The 20,821-nt window shown below is 45.3% G+C and overlaps 1 protein-coding gene across 2 annotated transcripts in view; it reads left to right on the top strand.

Moving 5' to 3' along the window:
* The first annotated feature begins 1,532 nt into the window (after positions 1 to 1,532).
* mapk8ip1b (mitogen-activated protein kinase 8 interacting protein 1b) overlaps positions 1,533 to 20,821 on the top strand; it is a 163,366-nt gene continuing 144,077 nt past the window's right edge. Inside the window, exon 1 of one of the 2 annotated variants that reach the window (XM_073049862.1) lies at positions 1,533 to 1,762. In XM_073049862.1, the coding sequence (XP_072905963.1) occupies positions 1,683 to 1,762 (80 nt within the window). In that variant the 5' untranslated portion in view covers positions 1,533 to 1,682. The remainder of the gene's footprint in view (positions 1,763 to 20,821) is intronic. The other variant, XM_073049861.1, reaches the window with a different exon arrangement.

The following is a 20,821-nucleotide window of genomic DNA, read 5'->3' as shown; positions in this document are numbered from 1 at the left end:
GTCCACAGACTCTTTGCTTCATGGTATTGGTCCATGGCATAAAAAAAGGTTGGGAAACCCTGGCTTAGATGTCACCACCTTAGGTGAGAGTAGTGGTCGATGTTGCAATACAAAGGAGACACTGGAGACTGAAGATGCTGGAATCTGTCGGCAAATTCAGTAAACAAACTGCAGGAACTCAGGAAGTCAGGCAGCATCAGTGGCGGGAAATGAACAGGTCGAGATTTCACATTAAGATCATTCCGCACAAAACATTTAACATGGAACTTCAGTTGTGTTCTGTGTTATCCTGCTGAGCATTGTGGACAGGCTACGTTGGAGCCTGAATGTGTGCCGATACTTGTGGGCTGTCCCCAGCGCATCCTTAGGTGCGTTGGTTGTTAACACAAATGACACATTTTTGCTGTAAATTTCGATGTACATGTGATAAATAAATCTGAAGACAGTTCGTTGGTGTAATCAGTTGGACTCTTGACCTCACCATCTAAATCATTATGATCTTGCACTTTAACGTTCACCTGCACTGCACTTCTTCTATAACTGTTACTCTTTATTCTGCAATTGTTATTGCTTGACCTTCTTTCACCTCAATGCTCTGTGTAGTGATCTGATCTGTATGAACAGCGTGCAAGACAAGCTTTATTCTGTATCTCAGTACAAGTGACAATAATCAACCAATTCCATTTCCAATCTGAGATACTCTCGCTATTCATTCCCCCCCCCCCCCCCCATACTGGTCATCTCCCCTTTCATCTTGCAGTCCGGGTGAAGGGTCTCAACCTGAAACGTTGACTGTCCCTTTCACTCCACGCATGCTGCCTGACCCAGTGAGCTCCACCACCACTGTGTTGCTCGTCTGTGCTAAGTCACATCCTGAGCATAGTGCTAAGTTGTTCAAATTCAAGTTTAATTTCCATTCAGCCGTAGATAAATGCAGCCAAATGAAACAGCGATCCTCTGGGGCTGAGGTGCAAAACATACACAGCTCAATTCAAAGTACCAAACAAAAAAAAATCATAGTCACTCAAAAAAAAAATAAGCCATAAGAAGTGATGTCCTGAGAGTAGTTGAGGCATTGGGTCAAAGTGCATCCGTTTGCCAGAGTGCCAGTGGGAGTTCTGTTTGGTCATCTCCACTTGACCTCTTGACATCAATAGGTCAACCTATGCTCCTTCACCATTGGTCCATCTCCAAGGTCTTCCATAGGCATTTGTCAACCATTCTCTATTATCTTGCCTTCATCTTATTTACTCCAATATTCTGTAAATACAGATATGAACATGTTAATGGATTTTTAAAAAAATCCGGCCCCATTCCCCTTGACACCCCATGATTTCGCTCAGAAACATCCCCGGGGAGTCGGTAGCATTACAGACTGATGCCTGGCTCTGCAAGGATCCCAGGAGTTGGTGGAGTAGGGCGGCGGGGGAGGTCTTCCAACGCTGCCTGTCTGGGTGTGACCCTACCACGTCGTATTACGGTGGAACACATCACACACTTTGGAAAAGCCCTGCACCGGCAGGGGAGGTGGGCGAGGAAGGGGTCTGGGGGGTGGGAGGGGGACGAAGGAGGACCCGCTGATGGACAGAACTGGGAGACGATGATGATGTGGATTCGGGGGCTCCGTTCCGGGCTGACGCAGTGAAGGAGCTCGGCATCTCTTCGGCGGCAGGAATGAAGGGATGGCGGATATGGACTCCATAAATTCCCCGCCCGCCTCCCCCTTCCTGGGTCTGCGCATCACCTCGCCGGGAAACTGCAGGTAAACCCGGCGTCTGGCTGTTACTTGAGCCCGAGAGAAACCAGAACGGCAGCTTAGCCCAGAAAGAAGATGCGTTTAACCGAGAAAGATGCCAGGGGCGTGGGGGGTGTTCGCACCTGACTCTCCCCTCTCGCATCCTCACTCACTCTACCTTGGAAATAATTGGGCGTTTATTTTTTTAAATATATTTTATTTTTGCGATTGTTTTCTGTGGAACTTATGTTTTGCAATCACGTTATCTGCCGGGAGAGAGAATTCAGGGCGTGGACTGGTATCTGGGAAGAGAAACCAGGCGAGGGTGAGATTTAATTACCCAGTTAAGAGGCGGTCAGACCTCTCCCTGAAACCACAGCAGTGTGTGTGTTTTAACGCTAACTCTTTAATGTTGCAGGAATATTTATATTAATGATTGTTATTTTGACGTGTTGAACTAACCTGCAGCTGTGATGTTTGCGCTGATTGAGAGGAGGGAGCTCTCGATGTCGGGGTGTGTATTACATACTCAGCACCGAGCCGGCATGTTTAACCCTTTGAGGGAAAGGTTGCTTTGGGTTGAGAAATTAGCTGTATTTGTCACATGTACATGCGGTGGCCACTTTACTCGGTACAGGAGTGGATCCGGTGTGGTCTGCTGCTTCTGTAGTCCGTCAGCTTCAAGGTCCGACGACGCGTTGTGCGTTCAGAGATCCTGTGCATACCACTGTTGTAACTGGTGGTGAACCAGTCTGGCCATTCTCCTCTGACCTCTCTCATTAACAAGGCGTTTTCACCCACAGAACTGCCAATCACTGGGTATTTTTTGTTGCTTTTTACACCATTCTCTAGAGGTGAATATCCCAGGAGACCAGCAGTGTCTGAGATACACAAACCACCCCAATCTGGCATCAACACCCATGATCAAAGTCACTTAGATCACATTTCTTCCCCATTCTGATGTTTGATCTGTACAACAACTGAACCTCTTGACCATGTTGGCCTGCTTTTATGCACTGAGTTGCTGCCACGTGATTGGCTGATTAGATATTTGCATTTAGGAGCAGTACCTAATAGAAGAATGTGAACCTAATGAAGTGGATTGCGTGTACATCGCGACTTGCAGTGAAATGCATCATTTGTGTCAATGACCAATACAGTCCGAGGACATGCTAGAGGCAGCCCGCTAGTATAGAATGCCCACAACTTACCAACTCTAACCTGTCTTTGGAATGTGGGAGGAAACCAGAGCACTTGAGGAAACCCACATGGTCATGGGGAAAACGTACAACGGGATTGGACCTGGGCCATCAGCGCTGTAAAGCCGTGCCTTGCTGTGCACAACTGATTGATGCTATCACCCAGACACTCTGCTTGTCCGCTCAGGTGGATGGGAGGGGTTAGAGTCATGGGGTTATAGAGCCATATAGCAGGGAAACAGGCCCTTTGGCCCACAGTGTCTCTACTAACCACCATCCAACCAATTACGCTTGCCCCACATTAATATTCAACATAAAATCTGCAGATGCTGGAAATCCAGAACAACACACACAAAATGCTGGAGGAGCTCAGCAGGCCAGGCAGCAACAATGGAAGAGTAAAGCAGTCAATGTTTCGGGCTAAGACCCTTCATCAGGACAAGAAAACAAGATGAGGAGTAAGAAGGTGGGGGGAAGGGAGGAAGAAGTACAAGGTGGTAGGTGATGGGTGAAACCAGGAGAGGGGAAGGGCTGAAGTAAAGAACTGGGGAGTTGATAGGTGAAAGAGATAAAGGGGACTCTGATAGAGGAAAGAAGACCATGGAAGAAAGGAGAGGAGAGGAGTACCAGAGGGAGGCACCTTTTATCTCTTTCTCCAATCAACTTCCCAGCTCTTTGCTTCACCCCTTTCCCTCTCCTGGTTTCACCTATCACCTCGTGCTTCTTACTCACCTCCCCCACTTTCGTACTCTAATTTCACCGCTTCCTTTCCAGCCCTTAAGAAGGGCCTCAGCCTGAAACTTTGGCTGCTTACTCTTTGCCAAAGGTGCGATCTGACCTGCTGAGTTTCTCCAGCATTTTGTGTGCATTGCTCTGCATGAGTTCTGTTCTGTTTAATCTGCTCCCCTCAAAGAAAGAAAGACACAGACACAGACACACACACACACACACACACACACCCCCCCCCCCCCCCCATACCCATCCATCAACACTCTCCCTAGATTCTAGCACCCACCTATACACGACAAGGGCAGTTCACAGTCAGTAATTCATCTACCAACCCACACATTATTGAGGTAGGGGAGGAATCTGGAGGACTGGGGGGGGGGGGGGAAGACCACACCTGCAACATCACCATCACAGGGAAAACGTGCGAACTCCACACAGGCAGCACCTGAGGGTCCAGAGACGGTTCACAAGAATGATCCTGGGAATTAGACGGTTACTGCATGAGGAACATTTGATGGCCCTGGACCTGTCCTCTATGGAGTAGGCTTTCCCAACCTGGGGCCCATGAACCCTTTGCTCAATGGTATTGGTCCATGGCATAAAATAGGTTGGGAACCTCTGATGTAGAGTTTAGGAATATGGGAAAATCTCATTAAAACCTGTTGAATATCGGAAGTTCTAGATAGAGTGGATATAGAGAGAATATTTCCTACAGTGGGGGAAATCTGATCCTAGACAGAGTCTCAGAATAGAAAAGTGTCCCTTTAGACAGATATGAGGGGAATTTCTTTAGGCAGAGGGTGATAAATCTATGGGATTCATTGCCACAGATTGGGTATATTTGAAGCAGAGCAACACACACAATACTGGAGGAAGTCAGCTTGTCCAGCCAGCATCTATGGAAAAGAGTAAACAGTCAATGTTTCGGGCTCTGACTCTTCATCTGGATTATAGTTGATAGCTTCTTGATTAGTTGGGCATCAAAGGTTACAGGGAGAAGGTAGGAGAATGGGGTTGAGAGGGATAATAAATCAGCCATGATGGAATGGTGGAGCAGACTCAATGGACCGAATGGCCTAATTCTGCTCCTCTGTCTAACTTGGATCACTGGAGATGGTAGATTGCAGCATTGTCCCCTGCTCAGGAGCCACTCCGGTGACCTGGACAAAACGATCTCTCAACCCCAATGACTGAAAACGTTTTTTGTGATGGGGGGCGTGCTGTACACAATAGGCTGACAACATTTTCTATAAAAAAATGTATAATTCCAAAGCACTTCTCAGTGCTTTGGGAGTTTATAAGGATGTTAGTGGCTCTGTAGCAGGCAAGGATTGCCGTGCGATCGTTTGAATGACCTCTGGATTAGACAGACTCTGTTACGTTTTCCGGGACTCTTTCTGTTTCATTTGGATGGTGTCGTATACTGTTCTTCATTCTCTGGAGCCACAGGAGAATGCAGATGCAGGAAATCTGGAGAAACACACACAAAAGTCTTTTTTTTCCAGTCCTGATGAAGGGTCTCAGCCTGAGCCCTCGACAGTTTATTCATTATTGTAGATGCTGAGTTCCTCCAGCATTTTACATGTGTTAGCTGGAGGATCTCAGCAGATCAGGCAGCATCTGTGGAGGGAAATGGACGGTCGGTGTTTAGGATTGACACCCTTCATTTGGACTGACGTGAATCCAGATGAAGGGTCTTAACCTGAAGTGTTCACCTCCCTCCACAGCTGCTCCCTGACCCGCTGAGTTCCTCCATTGTTTGTATATTTTATTTCGAGATACAGTGGGGAACAGGCCCTTGTAGCCCAATGAGCCATACTGCTAGGCAACCCATTTATTCAATCCTAGCCTAATCATAGGACAATTAACCTACCAACCGGTATGTCTTCGGGACGTGGGAGGAAACCGGAGCACCCAGAGGAAATCCGCGTAATCACTGGGAGAACACACAAACTCCTTACAAAGGAAGTGGGAATTGAACTCTGAACTCTGACACCCGAGCTGTAATAATATTGCAATAACCGCTACTCTACCGTGGCGGCTGGTTTTGAATGTGATGATGTGTTTTATGAGTCACTTTCTGTTATTCCATCCCTTTACATTTCTGCTCCAAGATATTGTGCCCTGTTGAGTTTTTTAGTTGCGGTGGGGTGTGCTGTTCCATCTGGTTGTCGGTATGAGCTCTGGCTGGCTTGTGAAGGACAGTTGGAATTTTCCTTACACACATTAGGCAGTTTTTCAATCAAGCTTTCTCCTGCCCTGCAATCCAGGAATCATGGAACAGTACAGGACAAGAACAGGCCCTTTGATCCTTGAGGCCAATCAAAACTAATCTTACAAGTCCCTATCCCACATTTCCTGCCCATTCATGGGCCTGTCTAAATGCCTTTTAAACACTTTCCCGTATTAGCCTCACTGCCATTTGTGGATGTACATTCTACTGATGAAGTCTCTATAATCTCTTCCTGAAACCACCCCACCACTCCCATTCCCCCCCTTTACTTTGTCAGGTTTCTGAAATCAGAGGGGTGTGGGGGGGGGGGGGGGGTTAGGGGGGAGAGAGAGAGAGACACACACACACACACACACACACACACACACACACACACAGAGGGGGAGAGAGAGAGACACACACACACACAGAGGGGGAGGAGAGAGAGAGACACACACACACACACACACAGAGGGGGAGAGAGAGACACACACACACACACAGAGGGGGAGGAGAGAGACACACACACACACACACACACACAGAGCGGGAGAGAGAGAGAGAGAGAACACGAACCAGTAGATGAGCTGCCTTTATTGAGAACCCCTACGGTTTGGCAAGCAGCTGCTAGGACAAGAGTGTAGTGGGCACCTCGCATGCTCCAAATAATAGATGTATCTTCACTTTCAGAACTCCCTCAGTGACTCAGAGAGGGAGCTGGAGCTAGGGAACCCATAGCACCCTAGTAAATCCTCCTCATGCTGTGGTTGAGTTCAGCGGCAAGGAGATCCAGAAAGTAGTCAGAACAGCCGGAGCTAGTTCTGACCCCGGTGCCAGCGGAGTATCCTACAAGGTGTACAAGCACTGCCCTAAGCTCCTCCAGCTACTCTGGAAATTTCTTTGGGTTATCTAGCGTAGGGGTAAGGTCATGGACAGTGGAGGTGTGCAGAGGGAGTATGGATCCCCAGAGAGGAGAGCTCCAAGGACATTGAACATTTATATTCATCTTGCTGCTCAGTGAGGAAGGGAAGATCTTTTTCAGTGTTGTTTCCCATCGCCTGACTGAGTTTCTCCTGAAAAATAGCTACATTGATACGTCTGTACAGAAAGGAGGAATTCCCAGAGTGCCAGGGTACCTGGAACACACTAGTGTGGTTTTCTAGCTGATCAGGGAGACCTAGATGGCTAGACCTTGCCAAAGCATATAGGTCATTATGACATAAGTTGGTGGAGATTGTGCTGAACTGATTTCATGTTCCACGGAAGATAAAGGATATCATTCTGGACTACCAGGAGAACTTCAGATTGAGAGTCTCCTCAGGAATGACCACATCGGGCTGGCACCGGCCCAAGAAGGGTATTATAATCAAGGTACAAGCTCAGCGATCATCTTCCCTCTGACAATGAATATGGTGGTTAAGGCAGCTGAAGTGGAATGTAGAGGCCCTCTAAGAGAGACGTGCAGCAGAGCACCCAATCAGAGACTTCATGGATGATCTCATGGTGACAACTACATCAGTCTAAGGCAGTAGATGGATCCTGCAGGGGCTAAGGAGGCTCATCACATGGGCAAGGATGAGCTTTAAGTCAGAGAAATCCAGGGCTCTGCAGTTAAAGGAAGGCAGATTCACAGGCGTTCCATTTCTCCTTGGGTGGTATTGCTATCCTATCCATCTATTAGAAGCCAGTCAAGAGCCTAGTGAAGGTGTTTGACTGCATCCTAAGAGATTCAGCTGCCATCCAGAAGACCACCAAGGAGTTAGAAATCTGGCTTTCTAGTGTGGACAAGTCGGGCCTACCTGGCAAGTTCAAGGCCTAGGTCTACCAACAAGGCATCCTCCCTGGAATTCTCTGGCCCATGCTGGTATATGATGTTCACATGTCAACAGTTGAGGTTCTTGAAAGAAAGATCATTGGCTACCTTCAAAGATGGCTGGGCCTCCCACGTGGCCTGAGCAACATGGCTCTGTGTGGGAAGAGGAATAACCCTGTAGCTTCCTCTCAGCAACTTGTGTGAGGAGTTCACAGTTTTCCATACAGGAGAATTGCTGTTGTACAGACATTCCAGCAACCCCCGAAGTCTCATCAGCAGGCACTGAGATCCATACAGGCAGGAAATGGGAGGCCTGGGATGCGGTGGATGGTTGAGTCACATCTGAGGCATAGGGAGAGGTGTCAGGTTAGGCTGGTCTGAGCAGCTAGCCTTCAACCTTCGACAGGGCCCTGGGCAGGGACAGACACAAACTGGTGCGAGCAGCTGTAGGGGAAGTGTGTATCACCAGGATGGTAGGACTGGGGCAGCAGGGAGCTCGGACAGGGTGGGAGGGCACTCTGAGGTGGAAAATCTCCTGGTCCGACGTCTGGCAGGTAGAATCCCAGCGCATCAAGTTCATAATCCAGGCTGTGTACGATGTTGTACCTAGTCCAGCAAAGCGAGGCACCATCATTTCGCCTCTGGCCTGGACAACCTTCCTCAGCAGCTGCTGAAAAGCCGTGGGGGAAGGCTGCCAGAGCTGATGCTTGACCAGGTGCTGAAGGCAGCGTCAGAAAGTATTTCCTCAGCCAATGACAACAGTATCTCTGCCTACCCAGAAAGAAGTCTCAGCCCAGATCTCCAGCAGGCTTGCTTGCCAATTGAAGGTCGACCTTGGCAAGCGATTAAAGTTCCCTGACTTCATTGCATCATCTTCATTGAGGCCTGACTTGGCCATTCTGTCAGAAATCCCGAAGCAGGTGGACCTGAGAGAGCCTTGGGAGGACTGGATGGAGGAGGCGTTTGAGTGGAAGAGAGCCAAATACCTGGAGCTGGTGGAGCCGTGCCAGAGTGAGAGGTGGTGGGTATGTGGCGAGCCTATGGAGGATGGGTGCTGAGGCCTTGCTGGCTGCTCGCTCTGCTAAACCAACCCTCTCCTTGGCATTACGGGGCTGCAAAGAAAAGAGCCATCAGGACCGTCACAGAGGTCCCTGAGCGAGCGTCCAGATGGCAATGGATCACGAGGCGGAGGCGGACTAATGCTGCTGTGACACAAGCCAGGGCCTGATCAACTCTGTTCAGGTCACCTTGGCGAGGATGCCTGACGTTTAAAAAGCCTGAAACATCCGATGACCCCAGGTTACATCGCTACGTTTTGGTAGGACTAATCAAAATAGGACATACATGGCAAATGGTAGGGCATTGAGGAATGCAGTAGAACAGAGTGATCTAGGAATAATGGTGCATAGTTCCCTGAAGGTGGAATCTCATGTGGTAGGGTGGTGAAGAAAGCTTTTGGTATGCTGGCCTTTATAAATCAGAGCATTGAGTATAGGAGTTGGGATGTAATGTTAAAATTGTACAAGGTATTGGTGAGGCCAAATTTGGAGTATTGTGTACAGTTCTGGCCACCAAATTATAGGAAAGATGTCAACGAAGTAGAGAGAGTACAGAGATTTACCAGAATGTTACCTGGGTTTCAGCACCTAAGTTACAGAGAAAGGTTGAACAAGTTAGGTCTTTATTCATTGGAGTGTAAAAGGTGGAGGGGGAACTTGATAGAGGTACTTAAAATTATGAGGGGGATAGATAGAGTTGACATGGATAGGCTTTTTCCATTGAGAGTAGGGGAGATTCAAACAAGAGGACATGAGTTGAGAGTTAGGAGGCAAAAGTTTAGGGGTAACACGAGGGGGAACATCTTTACTCAGAGAGTGGTAGCTGTGTGGAACGAGCTTCCAGTAGAAGTGATAGAGGCAGGTTTGGTATTGTCAATTAAAGTAAAATTGGATAGGTATATGGACAGGAAAGGAGTGGAGGGTTATAGGCTGAGTGTAGGTCAGTGGGACTAGGTGAGAGTAAGCATTTGGCACGGACTAGAAGGGCCGAGATGGCCTGTTTCCATACTGTAGTTGTTACATGGTTACATCACGAAGATGTGTCCCAGTGCACCCTAGGATGTATCTCAGCATCTTTGTAAATGAAAGTATTAAGAATAGGAGTTGGGATGTTATGTTGAAATTGTGCAAGATGTTGGTGAGGCCAAATTTGGAGTACTGTGTCCGGTTTTGGTCACCTACCTACAGAAAAGATGTCAATAGGGTTGTAAGCGTGCAGAGAAAATTTAGAAGGATTTTGCCAGGACTCAGGGTCCTAAGTGTTAAGGAAAGGTTGAAGAGGTTAAGACTTTATTCCCTAGAGCACAGAAGAACGAGGGAGAATTGATAGAGGTATACAAAATTATGAGAAGTATAGATAGGTTAAATGCAAGCTGGCTTTTTCCACTGAGGTTGGGTGTGAGTCGAACTAGAGGTCATGGGTAAAGGGTGAAAGGTGAAATGTTTAAGGGGGATAGGAGGGAAAACTTGTTCACTCAGAGGGTCATGTGAGTGTGGAACAAGCTGCCAGAGAAAGTTGTGGATGAGGGTTCAATTTCAACCTTTAAGAGAAATTTGGACAGGTACATGGATGGGAGGGTATGGAGGGCTATGGTTCAGGTGCAGGTCGACGGGACCAGGCAGAATAATAGTTTGGCATGGACTAGATGGGCCGAGGGGCCTGTTTCTGTACTGTAGTGCTCTAAGACTCTATGTATAAACTATAAGGAGAGGTGGGATAAACTTGGGCTGTTTTCTCTAGAACATAGGAGGCTGAGGGGAGACCCAGGAGAGGGTTATAAAATTACAAGAGGCGTAGATAGTCCGAATCTTTTTTCCCAGGCAAGAGATATGAAACATCAGAGGGCAAAGGACTAAGGTACATGACTGGGGGCACCGTGGCTGTGAGACTGTACCAGCTGCTGAGCTTTGCAGCAAATGGCCCCGCTAATATGGGGAACTGAGACAGGCATTGCGTTGCTCCAGGGGTTCAGATCTAAGGACTCAATCTGGTTCAGAATGCTGCTGCTCCCTTCTGTTGTTTGCATGATTTCTGTTCTCGTTCTCTGCGCATCGGATGTTGGTCTATTTTTAATTGGGTTCTTTCAAGTTTCTTGTTTTGTGGCTGCCTATAAGCAGGCGAATCTCAAGGGTGTATAATTTATACACACTTTGATAATAAATGTACTTTGAATCTTAGAAAAAAAGTGTAAAGTAATTTATTTTACAGAGTGGATAGCTGCTGGGGTGGTGGGAGAAGCAGATATTATAGCTATTTAAGAGGCTTTTAGGTAGGAATTTCAATATGAAGAGGATATAAGCCCACAAAACATAGGGGCAGAATGAGGCCATTCAGCCCATTGAGTCTGCTCTGCCATTCAGTCATGGCTGATTTATTTTCCCTCTTAACCCCATTCGCCAACCTTTTCCCCGTAACCTTCGACAACCTCAACCTATCAACCTCCTCTTTAAATGTATCCAGTGATTTGGCCTCATGGAGAGGCAGAAATTTAATTTGGCTGTGTTCAACACAGCTATTGTGGGCTGAAGGGCCTGTTCTTGTGCTGTACTCTTTTGCTCAATAGTGAGAAATTTAATCAAATATCTTTTTGTTTCTGCCTTGTACTCTGTGACTATAACAAAGGCAGGAAAATAATATTGTAGAACAGAGATACCTCGGGGTACAGGTACGTAGTTCCCGTGAGATTAGTAACATTGAGTTGTAAAGAAAGTGTTTAGCATGCTTGCCTGCATTTGTCAGGGCATTGAGTACAGATTCTTTTCTTCTTCTTTCTCTCTTGAGTCCATCACCTCCTCTGGGGTGTAGACTACAGCAACTTGCCAGAGTCCTCTGTCCTGGACCAGTCTTTCCAGTTGTTGCCAAATGTGGCCCATCTTCGAGGACCCTTCCTCTCCCAGGGATGAGGTCTTTGGAGCTTCTGTTGGTGTTTCTGTAGCTCTGGGTGCTTACAGGACAGGGTTGCTAGTCCCATGTCCAACCCTCCTCCTTTCAGAGTCGTGATTGGCACCGTCCGCGGCAGAGCTGAGTACAGGTTCAGATTCATTTATTTATCACGACTATATTGAAGCACACCGTGAAATGCGTCATTTGCATTAACAACCAACACAGCTGAGGGTGTGCTGGGGGCAGCTTGCAAGTGTCAGCACACGTTACAGCGCCAACATAGCATACCCACAATGTTCAGCAGAACAGCACAAGCAGTAATGACAACAGAATAAACCAAGACAACAGCAAAACAAGTCCCTTTCCAACCCTCCTAACTGCTCACAAACATAGACCTCCAACGCCAGGACAGGCGACCTAGCCCCCAAGTGTAGTCCTTGGCACCAGACTCTCTGGCCTGCACTGTTTGACTTGCAGTCACAGGCCTCCAGCCTCCAGGGGTTGGAACATCATTTTCCAGCGTTATGAGCAACACACACAAAATGCTGGAGGAACTCAGCAGGCCAGGCAGCATCTATAGAAAAAGTACAGTCAACATTTTGGGCTGAGACCCTTCAAAGAGTATGTTCTGGGAGCTGTGGGGCCTTAATGGTGGATGCTGCTGCCTTGAGTCACTGCCTTTTAAAGATGTCCTCAATGGTGAGGACGTTTGTGCCTCTGAAGGAGCTGGCTGAGATTATAACCCTCTGCAGTTCTTGTGATTAGAAAAGAAAGTTGGAACAAATAGTTCAGTTTCAGATGGTGGGGGGGGGGGGGGGAAACTGTTGCTACTTGTAACAACCAAGGGGGGCCATTTGGCCCTTTTGATCCTTGCCAGCTCTTTGGCAGGCAATCTCATGAGTCCTATTCTCCTCCTCCCTATTTCCCAGTAACCTCTGCAGATTATTCACTCCCGTTCATTCCCCTTGACTCTCCCGCCATTAGCCTACACAGAGGTTTGTTTACAGCGGGCAATTAACTCACCATCACATCCTTGTGAGGAAGGAGGAAACCAGCACCATGGTCACGGAGATCCTGCAAACTCCATGTAGACAGCACTGGATGTGAGGATCAAACTTGGATGACTGGAGTTGCAAAATAGCTGCACTATGTGGTGCATTATCCCGCTACCCAGTGTGCCCCCTCTCTACTTGCATCTTCCACGTTCTTACAGGCCTTCCAAAGCTATCCACTGACAGACTTCACCTCATTCAGCACCTCATTGCTGCCAGGCCGGTAACTAAAACCAGAATGAGGGAGCATATCACTCCCATCCTAACTGCTCTGCATTGGCCTCCTGTATCTCTTTAAAGTTCTCTTACTTGTTTTTAAAGCTCTCGGTACATCACAGAAGCATTTTTGTTTTGTAATCCTCCTCGAGCTCTCAGGTCATCGTATGCTGGTCTCTTAATTTGAATAATCTCCCTCAAAAATAATTGGACTATGTTCCTAAACTGTGGAATTCACTACCTAAAACTATAAATGACACAGACCAGTTGACACTTCTGAACACCAGCTCAAAACCTACTTATTTAACTTTGCATTTAACTAATGTCATTTTGTCTTTTACTTTCATGTTTGTACTTTATCCCATTGTAAAGCACTTTGAATTATATAATCTGTATGAAAAGTGCTCTCCAAGTAAGTTGTTGTTATTATAGTTCCTTCATTTTAAAAAACTGAGCTAACCCCTGTAGCGCAGCAGTTAGCGTGATGTTATTACAGCTCACAGTTTGGAGTTCACTTCCAGCGCTGTTCTGTAAGGAGTCTCTGTACGTCCTCCCTGTGGAATGCGTGGGTTTTCTCCGGGTAATCTGGTTTCCTCCCACAGTCCAAAGACGTACCGCGTAGTTTAATGGGTCATTGTAAATTGTCTCGTGATTAGGTTGGGGTTAATTGGGTTGGTCAGGGGTTGCTGCAGAGGCATGGCTCGAAGGGCAGAAGGACCTACTTCACGCTGTATTGCTAAGTAAATAATCTAGCTAATCTTGCTGCCACTAACCTGGGTTTAAAACCGAGTTGTGTGGAAGATGTTTAAGAGATGTAAGTGTGCACGAGAGCTGTGGATGGAGTATATCGGGATGAATGGGGCATTATTTTCCCTGAAGTTCAGATTAGACTCATTTATTTGTCTCCTCTATATCGAAACATACAGTGAAATGTTTGGGTACTTTATAGGCCAATGCCCAATGCAAATGTAAAAATGTGTAAGAACAGACATACTGTATATTTAAAAAAAAGTGAGGTAGTGTCCAAAGCTTCAATGTCCATTTAGGAATCGGATGGCAGAGGGGAAGAAGCTGTTCCTGAATCACTGAGTGTGTGCATTGGGAACTAGCCTACAAAGTACCCAGGACATCTTCAAGGAGCGGTGTCACAGAAAGGCAGCGTCCATTATTAAGGACCTCCAGCACACAGGCCATGCCCTTTTCTCACTGTTACCATCAGGTAGGAGGTACAGAAGCCTGAAGGCACACACTCAGCAATTCAGGAACAGCTTCTTCCCCTCTGCCGTCCGATTCCTAAATAGACATTGAAGCTTTGGACACTACCTCACTTTTTTTAATATACAGTATGTCTGTTCTTACACATTTTTAAAAAATCTATTCAATATACGTAATTGATTTACTTGTTTATTATTATGTGCTACTTAATTTATTATTTTTTTCCTGTCTGCTAGATTATGTATTGCATTGAGCTGTTGCTAAGTTAACAACTCTCACGTCACATGCTGGCAATAATAAACCCAATTCTGATTCTGAACATTTCATTGGGTATATTTAAAGTGGAGGTTGATGGGTTCTTGATTAGTAAGGGCATCAAAGGTTGCAGGGAGAAGGTAGGAGAATAGGGTTGAGGGGGATAATAAACCATTCCTGGTGGAATGGCAGAGCATACTCAATGGGCTGAGTGGGCTAATTCTGCTCCAAAATCTAATGGTCTATTCATCTACTGTCCCTGACCTCTCATGCCTGTCCTAAAACCCTAACTTGACCCCCACACTCCCCGTGATGTTCCCAAACCAGCCCTGCAACCCTACAAAAGTGATGCAATTCTGAGCCATAATTTCAACAGGCAGCACAGCTCAGAAACATCTTGACCAGGTAACGGATGAGTGGAATGTTATTTAGAGGGACAATGATTGATTTTGGTGGCAGGGTGGAGATACGTCTTTACCAAAGGATGTGTAATGTGTTCCTTGCATCCGCTAGTCTGCAGGTCACCCTTGGGCAAGGTGTAGCACCTGCTTCGCCCCCCTGATCAGGGTCACGTGAAGCCATGGGAGCAGGTGGTGGATGGTCATTTGAGCAGCTGGTGCATATCACAAGTCCTGGTTATGTGACCACTGACGCCAGGCAGACAATCTCTGAAGAGTATTGATAATGTCTGGGGTCACCCATCTTGTAAAGACACTGCCCTGAAGAAGGCAATGGCAAACTACTTCGTAGAAATATTTGCCAAGAACAAGCATGGCCAAAGTCTAAGATGACCCACATCATACAACACGGCACATAATGATGATGAATGATTGATTGGTTAACGTTGAGGTAGACCCTGTGATTTCCTGCACAAGTCATGAGAATGGAATTTACAGCTACCGAAAACAGAGAAGCAAATGAGATGCTGGTCTTCACCGACGAACAAGGAGAGCCCATGACCTTTGAACACTCATGACAAAAGCAAAGGGGTACACCGTGGTGATATTACCAATGAACATTCAGCAGCAGAAAGGCTGAGCAGTTTCAATTCCTGGGAATCAACATCACTGAAGATCTATCCTGGCCCAACATATCGACACCATTATAAAGAAGGCACAACAGTGACCATATTTCATCGGAAGTTTGAGGAGACTTGATGTGATACTAAAGACTCTCACAGATTTATACAGATATACCACAGAGGGCATTCCAACTGGTTGCACTACTTGTTTTGCTTAATTTTAAAAATGTATTTTTTTTTGTAATTTATAGTTTTTTAAATTATGTATTGAAATATACTGCTGCCAAAAAACAGTATATGTCACAACATATGCCAGTGACATTAAACCTGATTCTGATTCTGGTAAAAGCCCCTCCGTTTCAACATTGGCGCCTCTCCCATACTATGTCTCAGCTGGCAGTGCTCGGGGTAACGGTGAGGACACACTGTGTTCCATTGTTCCCTCTAACTACAGAAGGAATCCGCCTCGGGGGAATTTAAATGTTTGCTGCGATGAGGAAATAGAGCTATGAACAAAGACTGTGCTTTGTGGCATTTACATGGGATGCATTGTGATGTACATAGGAACTATTGCGCTTTCTTGTTTACCTGAGCTGCACTTTCTCCGCACTGTTTCGCTTTATTCTGTACTCTCAGAATCAGGTTTATCGTCACTGACGTGTTGTGAAATTTGTTGTTTTGCAGCAGCAGTACAGTCCGGTACATTTTTAAAAAAACAGTACAAAGTAGAATTTAAAGAAAGTAGTTCAAAAAGTGAGGTAGTATTCATGGATTTATGATACATTTATAAAACTGATGGTAGAGGGGAAGAATCTGTTCCTATGTCACTGAGTGTGTGTCTTCAGTCTCCTGTACCTCCTCCCTAATGGTAGTAATGAGAAGAGAGGATGGGGAAGGTACTTAATGTTGGGCGCCGCCCTCTTGAGGCATCACCGTTCAAAGATGTTCTCAATGGTGGTGAGTCTAAAGTTCAAAGTAAATTTATTATCAAAGTACATATAAAAAAATTAAAGCTAGAGCCCATAATGGAGCTTTCCTATTAGATTCCTTCTTCTCCAGCCCTTTATCTTTCCTATCCATTTGGTTTCACCTATCACCCTCTAGCTATCCTCCTTCACTCCTCCCCACCACACCTTTATATTCTGGCATCTACCCCCTTCCTTCTCAGTCCTGGTGAAGGGTCTCAGCCTGAAATGTCATCTGTTTATTTATTTCCATAGATGCTGCCTGGCCCGCCGAGTTCTTCCAGCATTTTGTGTGTGTTGATTTGGATTTCCGGCATCTGCAGAATCTCTTGTGTTTATGAGTTTCTAACTAGCATCAATCGCGTGCTCTTGTGTGGCCATTAGACTTTACACGATACTGAGAGTGAACCATTTTAAAAAAGCGTCATTTGCATATATTTGTGTTCAAAAGGCAGTGATTTTTGTCACTGATGGTTGGCGAGATGTAAGACAATTCAGAACTGATTTGCTCTCTGCAGTGGCATACACTGAGTGGATTCAGAATCAGAATCACGTTTAATATTGCTGGCATATTTCATGAAATTTGTTAACTTAGCGGCAGCAGTACAATGCAATATATGATAATATAGAAAAAATGAATTATAGTAAGTGTATATATATTAAATAGTTAAATTTAATAATAGTGCAAAAACAGAAATAATTTTAAAAGTGACGTAGCGTTCATGGGTTCAATGCCCATTTGGAAATTGGATGGCAGAGGGGAAGAAGTTGTTCCTGAATCGCTGAGTGAGTGCCTTCAGGCTCCTGTACCTCCTTCCTGATGGTAACAATGAGAAGAGGGCATGTTTGGGGTGATGGGGGGGGTCCTTAATAATGGACACTGCCTTTCTGAGACACCTGTCCTTGAAGATTTTCTTGGATACTACAGAGGTTAGTACCCAAAATGCAGCTGACTGATTTTACAACTTTCTTTAGCTTATTTTGATCCTGTGCAGTAGCCCCTCCCTCCCCCTACTGCCCACATACCAGACTGTGATGTAACCTGTCAGAATGCTCTCCACAGTACATTTGTAGAAATTTTTGAGTGTTTTAGGTAACAAACCAAATCTACTCAAACTCCTGATGAAATATAGTTGCAATCTTGCCTTCTTTATAGCTGCATTGAAGTGTTAGAACCAGGTTAGGTCCTCAGAGATATTGACTTGAAAATACTCACTCTCTCTGTGAGGATTGGTTCATGTTCCCCCGTCTTACCCTTCCTGAAGTTCACAATCAGCTCTTTGGTCTTACTGATATTGAGTGCAAGGTTGTTGCTATGACACCATTAAAACTAGCTGGTATATTTTGCTCCTGTACACTCTGTTGTCTCCATCTGAGATTCAGCCAATAATGGTTGTATCATCGGTAAATTTCTCAAGGGCATTTGTGTAATGCCTAGCCACACAGTCATGGGTATAGAGAGAGGAGAACAGTGGGCTGAACTCATATCCTTGAGGTGCACCAGTCTTGATTATCAGTGAGGAGGTGATGTTATTACCAATCCACACAGATTGTGGTCTTCTGGTTAAGAAGTTGAGAATCTAGTTGTAGTGGGAGGTACGGAGGCCCAGGTTCTGTAACGTTTTGATCAGGACTGTGGGAATGATAGTGTTAAATGGTGGGTTATAGTCAATGAACAGCATCCTGACATAGCTATTTGTATTGTCCAGGTGATCTAAGGCCACGTGAAGAGCCATTGAGATTGTGTCTGCTGTAGATCTATTCCTCTGTTGATAACCATTAGGAACCAACACAGAGTTTTATAGAATTGTAGTAGTATTTGTAATGTTCTAATTATGTATTTCAATTAAATACAGAATTTCTTACTCAATTAAACTTCAGGTTTTTTTTGTACCTTTTTAATTATTTCTATGAAACTTCAGGCAGCCAGTTAATTGGGCCGAAATGTGCTGGTTCTGATGTGTCTTGTACAACTTCAAAATGACATCCCAACTCCTCTACCAGTGTAGAAGGCCAGTGTGCCAAAAGCTTTCTATACGACCCTATCTACCTGTGATGCTACTTTCAATGGATTATAGATCTGAATGCCTGATCTTGATTAGTATGGACCCCAAAGGTTACAGGGAGAAGGTAAGACAGTGGGGTTGAGAGGCAAGATAAATCAGCTATGTTAAAATAGTTGAGCAGACTCAATGGGCCAAATGGCTTAATTACGCTCCTGTATCTTATGGTCTTGTGTTATGAAAAAGCCAGCACAAGGTGGAGAACTGTGGAGAGGGTGCAGAGATGGTTCACTAGGATGCTGCCTGGATTAAAGGGTGTGAGGTATAAGGTTAAGGTTGAACAAACTTGGGTTGTTCTCTCTATAGTGTTGGAGGCTGAAAGGAGAACTGATAGAGGTTTCTAAAATCATAAGAGGCACAAATAGGGTAGAAAGTGAGAATTTTTCCCTTGGTGCAGAAATATTAGTCACCCGAGGCTATAATTTTAAAGGTTGTTGGGGTGTGGGAATTGAAAGCGATCTGAGAGGCTAGCTTTTTTTTTAACACAAGGAGTGGTAGGTGCCTAGGGTGGGTTACCAGAAGGAGTAGTGGAGGCAGGTGGAATTACGAGGCTTTTAGATAGTTACAACAATTTAAAGAGAATAGAAGGACGTGGAAGGGTACAATAGGGTCTTTTAAGAGACTGAGATAAGTACATGGAGTTTAGAAAAACAGAGGGCTTTGTGATAGGGTAATTCTAGGCAGCTTCTAGAGCAGGTTACGTGGTCGGCACAACATTGTGGGCCAAAGGGCCTGTAATGTGCCATAGATGTCTAAGTTTCTATGGATCATACGCAGGAGGAGGATATTTGGTGAAAGTTGATGATGAAAGGAAACCTAACAGAGATGTACAAGAGGATAAGTTGCGTAGGTAGAGTGGATGGCCAGAGACTTTTTCCCAGGATGGAAATGGCAAATACAAGGAGTATGATTTTAATGTGATTGGAGGAAATTATAGGAGGGATGTCGGAGGTAAGATTTTTTTTACTGAGAGAGTGGTGGGTGTGTGGAACACCCCGCTAAGTATGATGGTAAAGGCAGATGCATTCAGGATATCTGAGAAACTCTTAGATGGGCATGTGGATGATAGAAAAATGGAGAGCGATGTAGGAGAGAAAGGTTAGATTGATCTTAAGAGTGGGTTAAAAGGTCAGCACAACTTTGTGGGCTGTAGGGTCCGATTTGTGCTGTCACTGACTGACGTTCTGTGGTCTATACACTTCCGTGTTCTGTGTTCATCAGCTCAATGTCAGAGAGGCCTCTTTTAATTTTACATGGTTTTATGCAATCAAGATCAACTTTATTCACCATATACATTTATATGTATTGGGAATTTGTGTTGGTGCAGCGTGCAACAAAAAAACCAACATTTAACAATGGTAAAGAATTATAAAAGAATAAAATTAGAATTATGGATATGAAATGAAATGAGCATAAATGCATGATTAAGGGCCTTGGCCCAAAACATCGAGGCTTTGTATTCCTCTCCATAGATGTTGCCAGACCTGCTGAATTCTTCTTGTGTGCATGGCTCTGGATTTCCAGCATCTGCAAAATCTCTTGTGCTTGTGGTATACAAAATTATGAGTAGTATAGAGAGAGTAAATGCAAGCAGGCTTCTTCCACTGAGATTGGGTGAGACTAGAACTAGAAGTCATGGGCTGAGAGTCAAAGGGGAAATGTTTAAGGGCAACATGAGGTGTTACTTCACTCAGAGAGTGGTGGGTGGGTGTGTGGAACGAGCTGCCAGCACAAGTAGAGGATTTGGTTCAATTTTAAAATGTGTGAAATTTAGCTAAGTATATAGATGGGACGGGTATGGAAGGCTACGGTTCAGGTGCAGGTTGATGGTTCTAGGCAGAATAATAGCTTGGCATGGACTAGATGGGCCAAAGGGCCTGTTTCTGTGCGGTTGTGTACTATAACTCTATGACCTATCAATCTCCACTTTAAATATACCCAGTGACCTTGGCCTGATGAAAGGTCTCATCCCAAAATGCCGACTATTTATTCATTTCCATGGATGCTGCCTGACCTGCTGAGTTCCTCCAGCATTTTGAGTATGTTGCTCTGGATTTCCAGCATCTGCAGAATCTCTTGTGTTCCTGTCAATTAGTGTTGTCTTGGCAACTGCGACATCACTCAGAACAAACAATAATAGCAAGTGAAATTTTGCCAGGCTAATTTTAGTATCACTTATTTATTTTGTCTCGTCTCTGAGGGGTCAGGGATGCTGTGTCTTCGGAAGTACAGAAGGAAATAATACTTCATAAATACAAGATCCTGCTGATGATGGAGGTGTATGGAATCATGAGTGGCAGAGGATTGGGGAATCAAAAACTAGGGGCACAGGTTTCGAGACGATTAGAATATAAAAGTAAGGATGTAATGTTTAGGCTTTATGAGGCACTGGTAAGGCCTCATT

This window comes from Hemitrygon akajei, chromosome 6, assembly GCF_048418815.1.
Source record: "Hemitrygon akajei chromosome 6, sHemAka1.3, whole genome shotgun sequence".
Taxonomy (NCBI): Eukaryota; Metazoa; Chordata; class Chondrichthyes; order Myliobatiformes; family Dasyatidae; genus Hemitrygon; species Hemitrygon akajei.
This window is presented reverse-complemented; position numbering and strand designations above follow the sequence as displayed.